The sequence below is a fragment of the Euprymna scolopes genome, chromosome 20 (genome assembly GCF_053919585.1).
Source record: "Euprymna scolopes isolate OS-2025 chromosome 20, ASM5391958v1, whole genome shotgun sequence".
NCBI lineage: Eukaryota > Metazoa > Mollusca > Cephalopoda > Sepiida > Sepiolidae > Euprymna > Euprymna scolopes.
Window position 1 is genome coordinate 111,648,374 of NC_136501.1, and position 15,511 is coordinate 111,663,884.

The 15,511-nt window shown below is 28.1% G+C and overlaps 1 protein-coding gene across 6 annotated transcripts in view; it reads right to left on the reverse strand.

The window, feature by feature from the left end:
• The window catches only part of LOC145241561 (mitogen-activated protein kinase kinase kinase 7-like), a 621,914-nt gene that overhangs the window by 580,169 nt on the left and 26,234 nt on the right, over nucleotides 1-15,511 (reverse strand). For all 6 annotated transcript variants that reach the window (XM_080104629.1, XM_080104627.1, XM_080104631.1 and 3 more), the window contains exon 4: nucleotides 14,059-14,197. In XM_080104629.1, the coding sequence (XP_079960755.1) occupies nucleotides 14,059-14,197 (139 nt within the window). The remainder of the gene's footprint in view (nucleotides 1-14,058; nucleotides 14,198-15,511) is intronic.

The window sequence follows — 15,511 nt, forward strand, 5'->3', positions numbered from 1 at the left end:
AACGAATTTTCCCATAAAAAATAACTAAAAACCAATTAATACGTTCCCGGCTCCCAAAATCATCCAAGTTATCCCTATGCTCCTATAATTTTTTTTTTTTTGTGTATTCATATTGATATTAAAAACCTTTTTTTTCTTTAGGTATTTGCTTCCCCACGAAAGCAAAATGTGTCACAAGGTCGTTTTTAATATGGAGAAAAACCAGCTCTCCCCAAAAAGGGGCACTCTGGCAGTAACCAAAAATAATTGTCTCAGTATAGAGGGTTTCCCTTCCATTGATCAAAGACAAATCAACAAGTGTAGCATCAGAACAGATGCAACACTTTGATCCTGACCTGAAGGCCAACAACCTTTTTATTATTTATTTGTTTTTTATTTACTTGCCTCCCCACGAGGGAAGAGTTAGATACAATGTTGGTTTTTAATGTGGGGGAAAACCAGCTCCCCAGAAAGAGGCACTCTGGTTAGTAACAAAAGTAAAAAATGCGTCAGTCATTAAGGATTTCTCTTCCATTAACCGAGACCAAAATATGACAAAAAATAACATAATAGCTTTCATCTCGTTCCAAAGGCAAAGAAAGAAACCCCTTTTTTCTTTTCATTTAAAAAGAAAATACAACTTTGTTATATATGGATCGTGGAATTACATTTATCTGCAAAAGATCTAGCTAATTTGCATATTCTTTTAAAGATTCCCTTTGATTAATTTCCCTATTAGTTTTTTCAGTTTTCTTATGAGACGATCATCTTTAGTTAACTATTACGTGTAATTATATTCATGCGGATATTCTACATGATTTATACTTGCGTAATATTTGTGTAAAAAGTTTATAGCAAACCCAAACCTCTTTCTATATATGTTTATGTATATGTATATATATTTGTTTAAAAAATTTTGCCTACCAAACTCCTGTTTTTGATCTACAGACATGAAACTTAATATAAAGGGTATTCGAATCCATGCAAAACTTTATATTTGGGTTTTAACCCAGGAAAATCAACGCAAAGGTGAGAAAATTGAAAAATGAAATTTGCCAAGTGACGGTCGAATTACAGCATTATGAATATGCATGTGTAATGTAATAGCTATTGGCTCAGGTTTTAATTTTTAGTCTTGCAGCAAACATGTCTTCAGCTCAGGCATTAACATTCAAGGAAAAAGTAAATCGTAAACTAAACGTTTTGGTTCTCAGTAGTTCCCATTTCACTCCCTATTCACCAAGTACTCCCACCATCACCCACTTACAACGCATACTTTTACTCACAGGGTACTTCCTACGTAGCTGATCTAGTCACTATTACACATTTACCTTCCCTTCTTCTACAATAAAAATACTAACGTCTCCCCATACTTGATCCTCACATTTTGATTGGCTGACATGGATTATTACATTCCCCTTTACTTAACGAATACTATGCCACCTTAATGTCCGCTATTCACAATCCAACAGTTTGCTTTGTTCTTTCCTTTTTTTTTCTGGGATTAAATCATCATATCGGCAGAGAGAGAGATTAAAACAATGTAACGGATTGACCTCATTTCATGAACGCGTCATTGATTGGTTTAAATAGAATAAAATGACCAGAATAAGCATAGAGTCACAAAAGGATAGGAAGTTGGGAGTTTTGGAAAATTTATAATAGTTTAGTAAATAAAGGACAATCAGTAATTCCTCCACTATCCACGAGGTTGCTTGCATGGCAACCAAGAAACTGAAATGTTTGCCCAGCAATTTATCTCCAACTTAGACCCAACAAGCAACTCCCTCCCAAACTTTCCTATGCGGAATGAAGTCACAGTTGAGGATCTCTACGCATCGCAGATTTTCATTAGAACTAGGCATAAATTTTTTTTTTTTTTTTTTACGAACGACTCACCACATATCAAGGCCTAGAAGCCACTCGAGAACAAGGGTTAATGAGTGTATGGTAGTCAATGGAAAAAATGTTGTAATCATTAGTAGTGGAAATTTGGTAAATTGGATTACTTAAGGGAATGGCTCATCAAGAATTTGTTCACATTCGACTTGAAGACGACCATAATCAGCTGGAAAGCAGGAAAACGGAACAGAGTTCCAGAGGTGTGCAGTTCTAAGAAAAAAGCTTTGTTCATGGAATCTACACTTAGGTTTAAATACAAAGAGTGGAGGAAATTATTGATAGTGGTTTCTGATAGTAATTGTCTGTATTTTTGAGGAGTTGTTTTCATTGATTGAGATTGTCGGACTGACTTCCTCATCTTGGTTGTTATTGACACAACGTTTCGGCCGTTTTGCCCTCCGGCCTTCGTCAGGTGAACGGTTTGTTTGGAGTCTCGAACCCAACCCTTTATTATTATTACGGGGGTACCGTGTTCGGACTCCAGCTAGGCTCTGGGACATAGTTGCTGATTCTCTGTTTTCAATGTTACTTTTACACTGCCTTCGTTCAGGATTGAACTCAGCACCTTTGGGTAACTGTAAACTTTGATACAACGTCTAGGACCACTCGGCCATATGTCACTAGGACAATTCTTAGTTGGTTTTTGTTAATGTTAAACGTATGTTATTATTCAAGATTTTCTCTCTCTATCTGAGGTGTCCAAATTGCATTCAGCTCTATGCTTGGTTTGCTCAGTAGGTTGTTATGTCAGAGCATGTGAGCTGTTTCTTTAAGTTTTCTCACTTTCCAGTGGGTCTCTCTGTTTATTATTTTTACTTCATCCCATAGGGGGCGATGATCCCCCCTCTCCATCCAGACATGGTTGGCTATACCCCGATAGCATACTATACACCAGACGTGTTAATAGTATAAGAGAGGAGAATGAAACCCAAAAACCTCCAACGGTCTGCCTACCATACATACGAAGCATCTCCGAAAAGATTCAGAGAATATGTGCCCCCTACAACATCAGGACGGTATTCAAAAGCGAGTCAACACTCAGACGACACCTGGTACGAGTGAAGCCCCGCATGGATGAGAACATGACCAAAAACTGCATATACTCCATCCCATGCAGTTGCAGAAAGGTTTACAAGGGTGAAACATGCCGCCCCCTTAAAGTAAGGGTGGAAGAACACCGAAAAGTGGTAACTAAAGGGGAGACGGAAAAATCGGGTATAGCCAACTATGTCCCAAAGCCTAGCTGGAGTCCGAACACGGTACCCCCGTAATAATAATAAAGGGTTGGGTTCGAGACTCCTAACAAACCGTTCACCTGACGAAGGCCGGAGGGCAAAACGGCCGAAACGTTGTGACAATAACAACCAAGATGAGGAAGTCAGTCCGACAATCTCAATCAATGGTTTCAGATAGCCGCGTGTTTTACGTGGAAGTCAAGGCAGAAGGGGCCATAGATTGGAGCTCAGACGAGCACTTGCCATGAAAATAACGATAAAGCAGAGACAGGCTCACACGTCCCTTCTGTGGGAAATTTGATGAATTAATAATGAAAATGTGGAAGACGTCAAACCTGAACGTTTCACCTACTTATCACGGCTTTATCAAGAAGAAAACTGAAAGGGGGTGCATATCAGGGACATTTATAATTTGAGGAAATTTGGGTCAGTTTTTTTCTGCTTTGTAGAATGGGCAGTAATTATCCATTTTTTTTTTTCGGATTATTAAAGCAACATTCTCGCCCATGTAGATATAAATAATTAACAGAAAGGAAGCCATCTTTCATAAGGTTCATTCTCACAACATTACTGACCAAAGATCTCTTGGGATAATTTGGTTTATGAAATCTTGCCCCATCCTACATAATCTTCTGACCTTGTTACCCCGGTTTATCACTTATTTCGAGGATTACAAAAATCACTGACTATCCATGAAATCAAGTTATTGCGAGCAAAGGTCGTTATTTTTATGAATAAAGACTTTTTTAAAAAGTGACTTAATTTCCCGATGTAATTTTAAATTAACAAAAACTTTTGCATTGACCTGATATATAGTGATAGGATACAGAAATTTGGTTGGTTGTTTTGTTTTACGGCATATCAACCCTTTTTGAGTTATTTAATGCTGAATCCAGTTATTTTGGAAATAGTATTCATGTTGCATCCAGTTATTTTGTAGAAGATTTTTATTCTTTAAACTCTTTGTATTTTCAATCGCTAGTTTGTAGTGTTTGTTTTTTTTTTTTTGTTTTTTTTTTTCGAGTAGCATGCTCTAGTTCGTCAGGCATCACGGGGTAAAGGATTTGGTCAGTTTTGTTTTACGGCATATCGACCCTTTTCGGGTTATTTAATGTTGAATCCAGTTATTTTGGAAATAGTATTCATGTTGCATCCAGTTATTTTGTAGAAGATTTTTATTCTTTAAACTCTTTGTATTTTCAATCGCTAGTTTGTAGTGTTTGTTTTTTTTTTTTGTTTTTTTTTTTACACAGTGATCACCACTTATCAAGGCCCGGAAGCCACTCAGGGTTTGGTTGTTTTATAGTGGATTTTATTGTTTTTGTTTCCCTGTCCTCCAGAACATGAATTTTGCAAGGGGAGAGGGAAAAAGGTTACAGTATTAATGTTTGGTACATTTTAAGTTTGGAAACGAGTCAGGAAGTGGGGGATGGGCAGATAGAAAGAGTAAAATAATAAGAAGGAAAATTATTTAATGCCGAATCTAGTTATTTTGAGGAACACTTTTTAATGGAGTATATTTTTTTTAAAGTCAGATTCTATTTAACCCATAGTTGGGACCCTAACAGGTACTACCACTCTGGGTCAGAATGGACCTGGGAGCAATGGCAATTAAAGGGTGGCTCCACACTCCCCAAGGCCCGCAAGGTGGGGCCTCACCATCGGATATAGTTTTAGGTCATATCCAGGACCGTTCGTCACAGGAAGCCAATATCTTCAGACAACCTGATCTGGTAGCACCAGAGGATACAAAAGATTTGAATTTGCATATAGAGAAGATATGTATCTATAATATATATATATATAATTTTTTAGAGGGAATTAGACCTAGAGTCTAAAGAGCAGAGTTCATTTTAATGTATTAGTAAATGTATTAATTAAATGAAAACAGTGTCCATTGTACTGTAGATATATAATAAGCTCAATAGGTATAGGTAACAGAAATGTGTAAGGAAAAATTCAAGATGGCGCCCGACTCTCTCTTTAACACGGTAAGTTCAGGAAAAGATGTTATAAATGTTGCAGCAATTCAATAATCATTATACACGGTTCTGCACGGAATCCAACAATGGTAAAATATCCTCACACGGCACAAGAAGCAACAGCCACACGATTCCCCGGCCAACTCAATCGTCGCTCCCCCAACGTCTTTTTCATCACCCGCTTTTATCGTCATTCTAGGCCAGCTAAATTTGCATATTGCGAGAATTCGTGTGACTTTGCGAGACATCATACTTTACAAAAGACGGCGGCCGCCATCTTGGTCTTTCTTTTCTATTTTTGGTCGGTAACGCTGAGCTGGTCTCGAGGTAAGTCTTTTCCTCTCATCCGTCTCTCCCACGTACCCACACAACACACAAACACGTGGGCGCTTATCTCCTGGATGCACGTTACAATCCTAGAGCTATTTTAATATTGAATAAAATAATATATTAATATTGAGTAAAATAATATATTAATATTGAGTAAAATAATATATTAATATTGAGTAAAATAATATATTAATATTGAATAAAATAATATATTAATATTGAATAAAATAATATATTAATATTGAATAAAATAATATATTAATATTGAATAAAATAATATATTAATATTGAATAAAATAATATATTAATATTGAATAAAATAATATATTAATATTGAGTAAAATAATATATTAATATTGAGTAAAATAATATATTAATATTGAGTAAAATAATATATTTATATTGAATAAAATAATATATTAATATTGAATAAAATAATATATTAATATTGAGTAAAATAATATATTAATATTGAGTAAAATAATATATTAATATTGAGTAAAATAATATATTAATATTGAATAAAATAATATATTAATATTGAATAAAATAATATATTAATATTGAATAAAATAATATATTAATATTGAATAAAATAATATATTAATATTGAGTAAAATAATATATTAATATTGAATAAAATAATATATTAATATTGAATAAAATAATATATTAATATTGAATAAAATAATATATTAATATTGAATAAAATAATATATTAATATTGAATAAAATAATATATTAATATTGAATAAAATAATATATTAATATTGAATAAAATAATATATTAATATTGAATAAAATAATATATTAATATTGAATAAAATAATATATTAATATTGAATAAAATAATATATTAATATTGAATAAAATAATATATTAATATTGAATAAAATAATATATTAATATTGAATAAAATAATATATTAATATTGAATAAAATAATATATTAATATTGAATAAAATAATATATTAATATTGAATAAAATAATATATTAATATTGAATAAAATAATATATTAATATTGAATAAAATAATATATTAATATTGAGTAAAATAATATATTAATATTGAGTAAAATAATATATTAATATTGAGTAAAATAATATATTAATATTGAGTAAAATAATATATTAATATTGAGTAAAATAATATATTAATATTGAGTAAAATAATATATTAATATTGAGTAAAATAATATATTAATATTGAATAAAATAATATATTAATATTGAGTAAAATAATATATTAATATTGAATAAAATAATATATTAATATTGAATAAAATAATATATTAATATTGAATAAAATAATATATTAATATTGAATAAAATAATATATTAATATTGAATAAAATAATATATTAATATTGAATAAAATAATATATTAATATTGAATAAAATAATATATTAATATTGAATAAAATAATATATTAATATTGAATAAAATAATATATTAATATTGAATAAAATAATATATTAATATTGAATAAAATAATATATTAATATTGAATAAAATAATATATTAATATTGAATAAAATAATATATTAATATTGAATAAAATAATATATTAATATTGAATAAAATAATATATTAATATTGAGTAAAATAATATATTAATATTGAGTAAAATAATATATTAATATTGAGTAAAATAATATATTTATATTGAATAAAATAATATATTAATATTGAATAAAATAATATATTAATATTGAATAAAATAATATATTAATATTGAGTAAAATAATATATTAATATTGAATAAAATAATATATTAATATTGAGTAAAATAATATATTAATATTGAATAAAATAATATATTAATATTGAATAAAATAATATATTAATATTGAATAAAATAATATATTAATATTGAATAAAATAATATATTAATATTGAATAAAATAATATATTAATATTGAATAAAATAATATATTAATATTGAATAAAATAATATATTAATATTGAATAAAATAATATATTAATATTGAATAAAATAATATATTAATATTGAATAAAATAATATATTAATATTGAATAAAATAATATATTAATATTGAATAAAATAATATATTAATATTGAATAAAATAATATATTAATATTGAATAAAATAATATATTAATATTGAATAAAATAATATATTAATATTGAATAAAATAATATATTAATATTGAATAAAATAATATATTAATATTGAATAAAATAATATATTAATATTGAATAAAATAATATATTAATATTGAATAAAATAATATATTAATATTGAATAAAATAATATATTAATATTGAATAAAATAATATATTAATATTGAATAAAATAATATATTAATATTGAATAAAATAATATATTAATATTGAATAAAATAATATATTAATATTGAATAAAATAATATATTAATATTGAATAAAATAATATATTAATATTGAATAAAATAATATATTAATATTGAATAAAATAATATATTAATATTGAATAAAATAATATATTAATATTGAATAAAATAATATATTAATATTGAATAAAATAATATATTAATATTGAATAAAACAATATATTAATATTGAATAAAACAATATATTAATATTGAATACAATAATATATTAATATTGAATACAATAATATATTAATATTGAATACAATAATATATTAATATTGAATAAAAAAATATATTAATATTGAATAAAATAATATATTAATATTGAATAAAATAATATATTAATATTGAATAAAATATATTAATATTGAATAAAATATATTAATATTGAATAAAATATATTAATATGTAATAAAATAATATATTAATATTGAATAAAATAATATATTAATATTGAATAAAATAATATATTAATATTGAATAAAATAATATATTAATATTGAATAAAATAATATATTAATATTGAATAAAATAATATATTAATATTGAATAAAATAATATATTAATATTGAATAAAATAATATATTAATATTGAATAAAATAATATATTAATATTGAATAAAATAATATATTAATATTGAATAAAATAATATATTAATATTGAATAAAATAATATATTAATATTGAATAAAATAATATATTAATATTGAATAAAATAATATATTAATATTGAATAAAATAATATATTAATATTGAATAAAATAATATATTAATATTGAATAAAATAATATATTAATATTGAATAAAATAATATATTAATATTGAATAAAATAATATATTAATATTGAATAAAATAATATATTAATATTGAATAAAATAATATATTAATATTGAATAAAATAATATATTAATATTGAATAAAATAATATATTAATATTGAATAAAATAATATATTAATATTGAATAAAATAATATATTAATATTGAATAAAATAATATATTAATATTGAATAAAATAATATATTAATATTGAATAAAATAATATATTAATATTGAATAAAATAATATATTAATATTGAATAAAATAATATATTAATATTGAATAAAATAATATATTAATATTGAATAAAATAATATATTAATATTGAATAAAATAATATATTAATATTGAATAAAATAATATATTTATATTGAATAAAATAATATATTAATATTGAATAAAATAATATATTAATATTGAATAAAATAATATATTAATATTGAATAAAATAATATATTAATATTGAATAAAATAATATATTAATATTGAATAAAATAATATATTAATATTGAATAAAATAATATATTAATATTGAATAAAATAATATATTAATATTGAATAAAATAATATATTAATATTGAATAAAATAATATATTAATATTGAATAAAATAATATATTAATATTGAATAAAATAATATATTAATATTGAATAAAATAATATATTAATATTGAGTAATAATTGTGAATTAAAAATCAGTTTCAAAAGGAATTTGTTTTTTTCCTTTTGAAGCCGATTTTTAATATATTTTATATAAGGGCAAATGGTTAATAAAACATGTTAAAAAAAACACTTTAAAAAAGAGTTTAAAACATTTAATTTGAAAAAGAAACACTAAATAAATGGATAGTCCTTAATCCACAGAGTTTCGAAGTGTTACATGATAAGGGCTGTCCCCTTTTCATGTAAGTATAAAAATAGAGAGATTTAGTTAAAATGAAAATGAAATAAAATAGATGAAATTCGAACCTCATAATTTAGGTTTAGAAATAGATTACGAGAGAGAATTAGAAAATGGAATGTAAAACAAACCATTGTTTAGCTTAGAGATAAAATAGTTTCAAGAAAAGAATGTGCGTTAACAAGTCTGTTATTAAAAATTCAATTGAGGAATGCAACTATACAAGATAATTTAATAAACATGTTTTTAACATATTGGAAAAATAGGTTATTGGGAATATAGGTTAAAATTCCTTTTGTAAACAAAGGAAAAAGTTTTGGACACGCATGTCCAGAACACGTGAAAGAAGACACATGTTTTAACATGTGTATGACGTCATGGAAAATGGGAAGTTCTAGATATAGTTAGAAACTGAGAAACTGGGGGAGAGTCAGAGAGAGTCTGAGGACGACAGACGACAGTCGAGTTCGGATTCGAACGTCTAAAAGCGAGACGGTCACTTTTGAAAGTTAGAATGTGAAGCTTTGAATTCTTGATGATGAAAACCACGACCGGTCGTGAGAAGAAATAAACCCATCATGTGTTTTTATAAACGTCGTCTTTGTGTTGTGATTCTACCAAAAGGTAAAGTGAAAATTGTTATTATATGCTTATATATCTGTGTTATAAAATGTCTTGACATACACATCTCATATCTACAATGTGAACTCTACATCTCATATCAACACTATCTCCTCACTCAAAGAGCTTCTATTACATCTCTAAGTACGAACATTTTAATATATATGAATCTTCATAACATGAACACGGAACGCAACAATATCTCTCACAACAACATCCCTCTTAATAAACAATCTCTCTTACAACAACGTCTCTCTCTAAGACTCTAAGACTGCACTCTTAATAAGAAAACCTAAATATAACAGAAGAAATACTTTCCTTCTCATCAGAGGGTAGGATTTAGCAAAATGCAGGATTGGATTTTGCATGCAAAAGTATTTATTATAAGCTCTATCTCCTATTTGGTTTTATTGAGCTTTTACATCTGGTTGAGATTACTTTATAAATACTAATTCTTTAATATTTATAATATACTTTAGTTTTGCCATCTTGGATCATTTTGGTAAATTTAATTGTAATTTTTATTTTATTATATTATATTATATATATATATATATCATGAATTTAAATCTGTTATACTTATTTTTAGGATAAAAAACCATTTTGATAGCCTTACAAGAAGATTAAACAAGAGTTAGACTCATATTTCACATCAAATCTAATTTTACAAGTGAGGAATTTTTAAGCTCATTAACAGATGGAATCAAGTTAGAGAGGGCAAAGGTCCTTATTGTTAATTTGAGTTCACAGCTGGAATGGAGAATAAGTCAACATCATTATTGGAAGTACAGGAACGACTATTTATTGGATGTTCAATGATAGATGAGAACTTGTATATATATATTTTTTTTTATTTATCTCTTTTCTAATCGTTTAAACACAAGGTCGGCTGTGTCTTTGATAAAACTGCTCATTCTCCCATAATTTGGTTGGGAAATCTTGACCCATCCTGCATAATCTTATGACCTAGCTCCCTCAGATTTTTACAGCAGGATATTGTATCCTTCTGGCTCATGGTGAGCTCATTACAAAATACAAATGGCTGCGCCAGTGTGTTTCATATTTATAGAAATCAAGGAAGGTTACTCTGGTTGTCTTCCTGTCTGTATATTATCACTTTTTTGAGAATTCTAAAACCATTTAGTTGGCCTTGGGTTATAATATCACAAGATGGGGATTGAACTCGAGTTAATTCATATTTAATATGAAAATCTAAAAAAAATTACAAGCGAGGCATTTTTAAGTCCATTGACAGATGAAATCAAGTTATATAAAGAGCAAAGTGTTACCATTTAAAAACGTTCTCCTACTGTTTATTATTTATTTATTCTTCTACTTATTAAACGTTCCTGCTTAAGTTTTCTTGTTACTATCTTTATGATTGCTTTTACGGGGAACTTTTTCTTATGTACGTTCTTATGTGTGTGTGTGTGTTCTATCCTTACACCGTTCTTTTGCCTTGGAAGGTCTCGACATGTGCAATAACATAATCGTACATACCTACTTGCCTTGTCCAGTGGATATCTTCTTGGATGCTGATCTGCCATCTCGTGGGGAGTGGTCACTGCTGCAGACAGACGCATTAATGAATACAAGATGGATATGAAGCTTCAATTGTTTATATTAAAGACAAGCCTATATCTGGATCCTGGTTGTCTGAGACCCAAGATTTCCCATCTGCATTCTCTGCTGCCCAAGACCAACTTTCAGCCCATGTGCCGTCAACCGGAAGCCTACGACCACAATTCCCGTTTTACCCCTAATTTTCGGTGCACGTCACCCCTAATTTCCGATGCATCTTACCTAGGTCATTAAAGGTGACTGAGTTTGATGGGTGTCAAATCTAACCTTCTCTGACCCTGCTAAATCACTGATGGGAAACCCAAAATGCTTATATAACTTCTATTTCATAAAACTACCTATATAGCATTTAAGCTGGGATTCCCAATACTACAAAAGGTCATTATTTTTATAAATAAAGATTAAAAGAAAAAAAGGCTTTTATTTTTAAGATGAAATTATAAATCAACAAAAAATTTAGCACCGACCTGATATATATAGTGATAGGATATAAAAGATTTAAATTTACATATAGGGCAGATATGTACGTATGTATGTAGTGGCCGATGTTTACACACTGACGTTCAAAATAAAAATGTGTAAACTTGTTTGTATGCACATCATCTGCGCATACACTATCCTGAATAAAAACAATTATATTTTGGACCAATCAGAGAACTTTCTGAATTTATTTGAAATGGTCTTTCTGGGAGCCACTTAATCATCATCATCATCATCATCATGGGCTCCTTACCCGGACCAATGTGACTCTTCCTCTCCAGAGTTTCCTGTCTTCCATCAGCTGCCTCAGATCTTCAGGTTCACAGTTGGCGTCATGTGCTATTTGTTGGATGTACGTGGATCTAGGTCCTCCTCTGCTTACGTGTCTGTGTCATGGAGTCCATAGCAATATATCACTCACCAATTCATGCTTGCTCCTCAGACAATGACCGGCAAATCGTAGGTGTCTTTCTCTGATGGTATTAGATATGGCAGGTAGATTGACATAAAGTTGCTGCTTCGTGGGATGATTTTGCCAAGATATATTTAATACTGTTCATAGCATACGGGTGTATGTGCCGTCTAGTTTTATTTCCAATCTTTTGGTGAGTGTCCAGGTTATAGCACCGTAAACAAGGACAGACTCTACCACTGCCCTGAAGAACTGCCTTTTCAGTTAGTTAGTCCTGAAGTCCATACTGAATGTAGCCCACCCAATTCGGTCCATGCTTTTCAGATGCGAATTCCGATATCTGTCCTGAAGAACTGCACTTAAATCCTTCAATAAACCAGTGGAACTCAGTTTACCCAAGTTAATGGCTTTGCTGGGCACCCTCTGTTGGGTGCTTCCTTCAGCGAAATCTCTTTCCACTCACACCCAATTCATTGACTTATTTTCGTCTGCCAATCTGTATAAGCTTTATCGAAATATGTCCAATCCTTCTCACGGAACTATATTACTAATACGAAATCAAATGAACATTCACTTTCAATGAATTAGAATTTATAAAAATGAGCAGAGAAGTTTTGATTATGATTTTCCTGACAAAATAAGGGAAGGGGAGCTTAAAAGGTGATATTTTAATTTGTTTAGATTTCATATATATTATTATAGAGTTATGATTTCAAATAGGAAAAAAAAAAAAGAAAAAAAATTTGGTTGCCCTCAGCTAGTATCAAAACCAAAAGCAAAACTGCAGCATCCAAACCTGATGAGGTTACCATTGTACCAACAGGACACGATTAGAAAAAAAAAAAAAAAATAAGACGAATGTACAAAATGTATAACGATTTTTTCACTTTTGACCACTTTTTGACCCTTAAAAACTATTTTAACCGGCTAAAGACCCATAAAAGAACGGTCCATAAAAAATCCAATGAGGCTTCTAGCACTACTCTGTGACCGTTTCAGAAGAGATAGAGTTTGAAAATATGGAGACAGACCAACAAACAAATAGCCTTTTATATATTAAATTTTCAATGAATTAGAATTTATAAAAATGAGCAGAGAAGTTTTCATTACGATTTTTCTCACATGTGTAACGTACAGATCTTAATCAATTCAAAACTTTTTCAATGTCTTAACTAATGAATCCCCCTTGATTTTACAAGATTTTTAAAAATATTCATGAACATTATCATTTTGCTTTGTTTACCATTTGACAATGTCTCCCATATCCTCATATCTAATTATAAACACCAAACCCTATCACTATATATATATTCCAGATAAATTACAGATCTTCTCATTATGTGACACTTCTAGATGTTTTTTCGTTTGGAAAAAAGTGGGTGAAACGTTGAGTTTTTATTGTAAATTTAAATCAGTAAATGCATACATATTTTACTTACTTTGGTGGTTTGAGGTCTCTGTGTATGAGCGCTTTAGGTTTCATCCCGTGCAGATAGGCCACGCCTTTTGCACATTGTAAAGTCCAGCTCATCGCATGTGCTGCCGAGTAGCTCGGTTGCGGGCCAGCCCCGTGGAGAACTGGAAAAAGGACAGAAATCCTTGATTCAAAACAAGTAAAAAAGACTGCATTGGTGTGAAACATTTTCATAAACAAAAAGGTCAAAACAAACCGTTCACTCCTAAGTATTCCATACAAATGTGTACTCTGTGCGCTTGTGGCCAAAGAGTAATCAGAAAAAAAAAATTTTTTAATTTTAATTGTGAGACAATTCCAATATTCCACCATTTTTCCAGCAACCTTGGCAACTCCCCTGTGCATGTATTTTTTTTTTTTTTTAAACTTGAATTCACGTCATTATATAAAAACAATTTCATAAAAAACAGTAGGTTCTCTACAGTGCAATGTAGATTACAATGTATTGTGAACTCAGTAACTGTGGAGAGGATTGAAAAATAAGCGATTTTACCGATTTCGATGATAATGAAATGAACATCATTTTATCATTAATACGAGCCGTTAAAAATTAAACAAAGACATAAGAATGATATTAAGAATCGTTTTGGGCATCGGAAAATAGGCAGAAATTTTTCCGATTCCAATACAGATTCCATTACCCCAAGAAGCTCTGCGTTTTTTGATTTTTGATTTCGATTAATCATCCCCATATATATAGTTTTCACAAAACCAAGTCAACAAAGATCGGATTGATAGCAACAAGTGGTGTATTTTCATTGTTCATTACAATCGTTTCGCGACCATTCGGACAATTTCAAACCTTATATCGTTTGAAAATATTCACAAGAACTGCCTCTCTTCAGACGTGGAGAAAAACACTTTTCAATGAACAATATGGAATCCATTTCCCTTTTAAGGAAAACTATGCGATAAAAAAAAAAAAAATTTACCTACATTTCTTCCTTTAGAATTTTTTTTCCCCCGTTTTCCGTTATGGATTTTTTTAAAATCTACCTATTTTTGTATCTATTTTTAAATGTTTCAATCGATTATTCATTTTGCAATTAATTACCTGTGCTCACTTATTTAGGTTATTTTTTTTCTAAGTTAATTATTTAAGATTTTTTTTTTTGTTTTTTATTTATTTTTTTTTTAATCTTCCCAATTCTGTATTGTTTTGATTCTATGTTCGTTTCGTATCCAACGTTTATATTGGCGATTTTCAATTATATCGACATAATTTTCTGTGTAATTCAAAGACCGGTTATGATTGAAATTTATTCTAGAAGGAAAAGAGGGTTATTGTTACTTTTGCCCCCCCCCAACCACCCATTTAGCCCCAAAAGTCCCCAGGAGATGTCAATTCCTGGTGCAGTTGTAAATTTGAGTTCTGCACTATGCAAAAAAAAAGAAATGACTAAGTCCATCATTTGCCT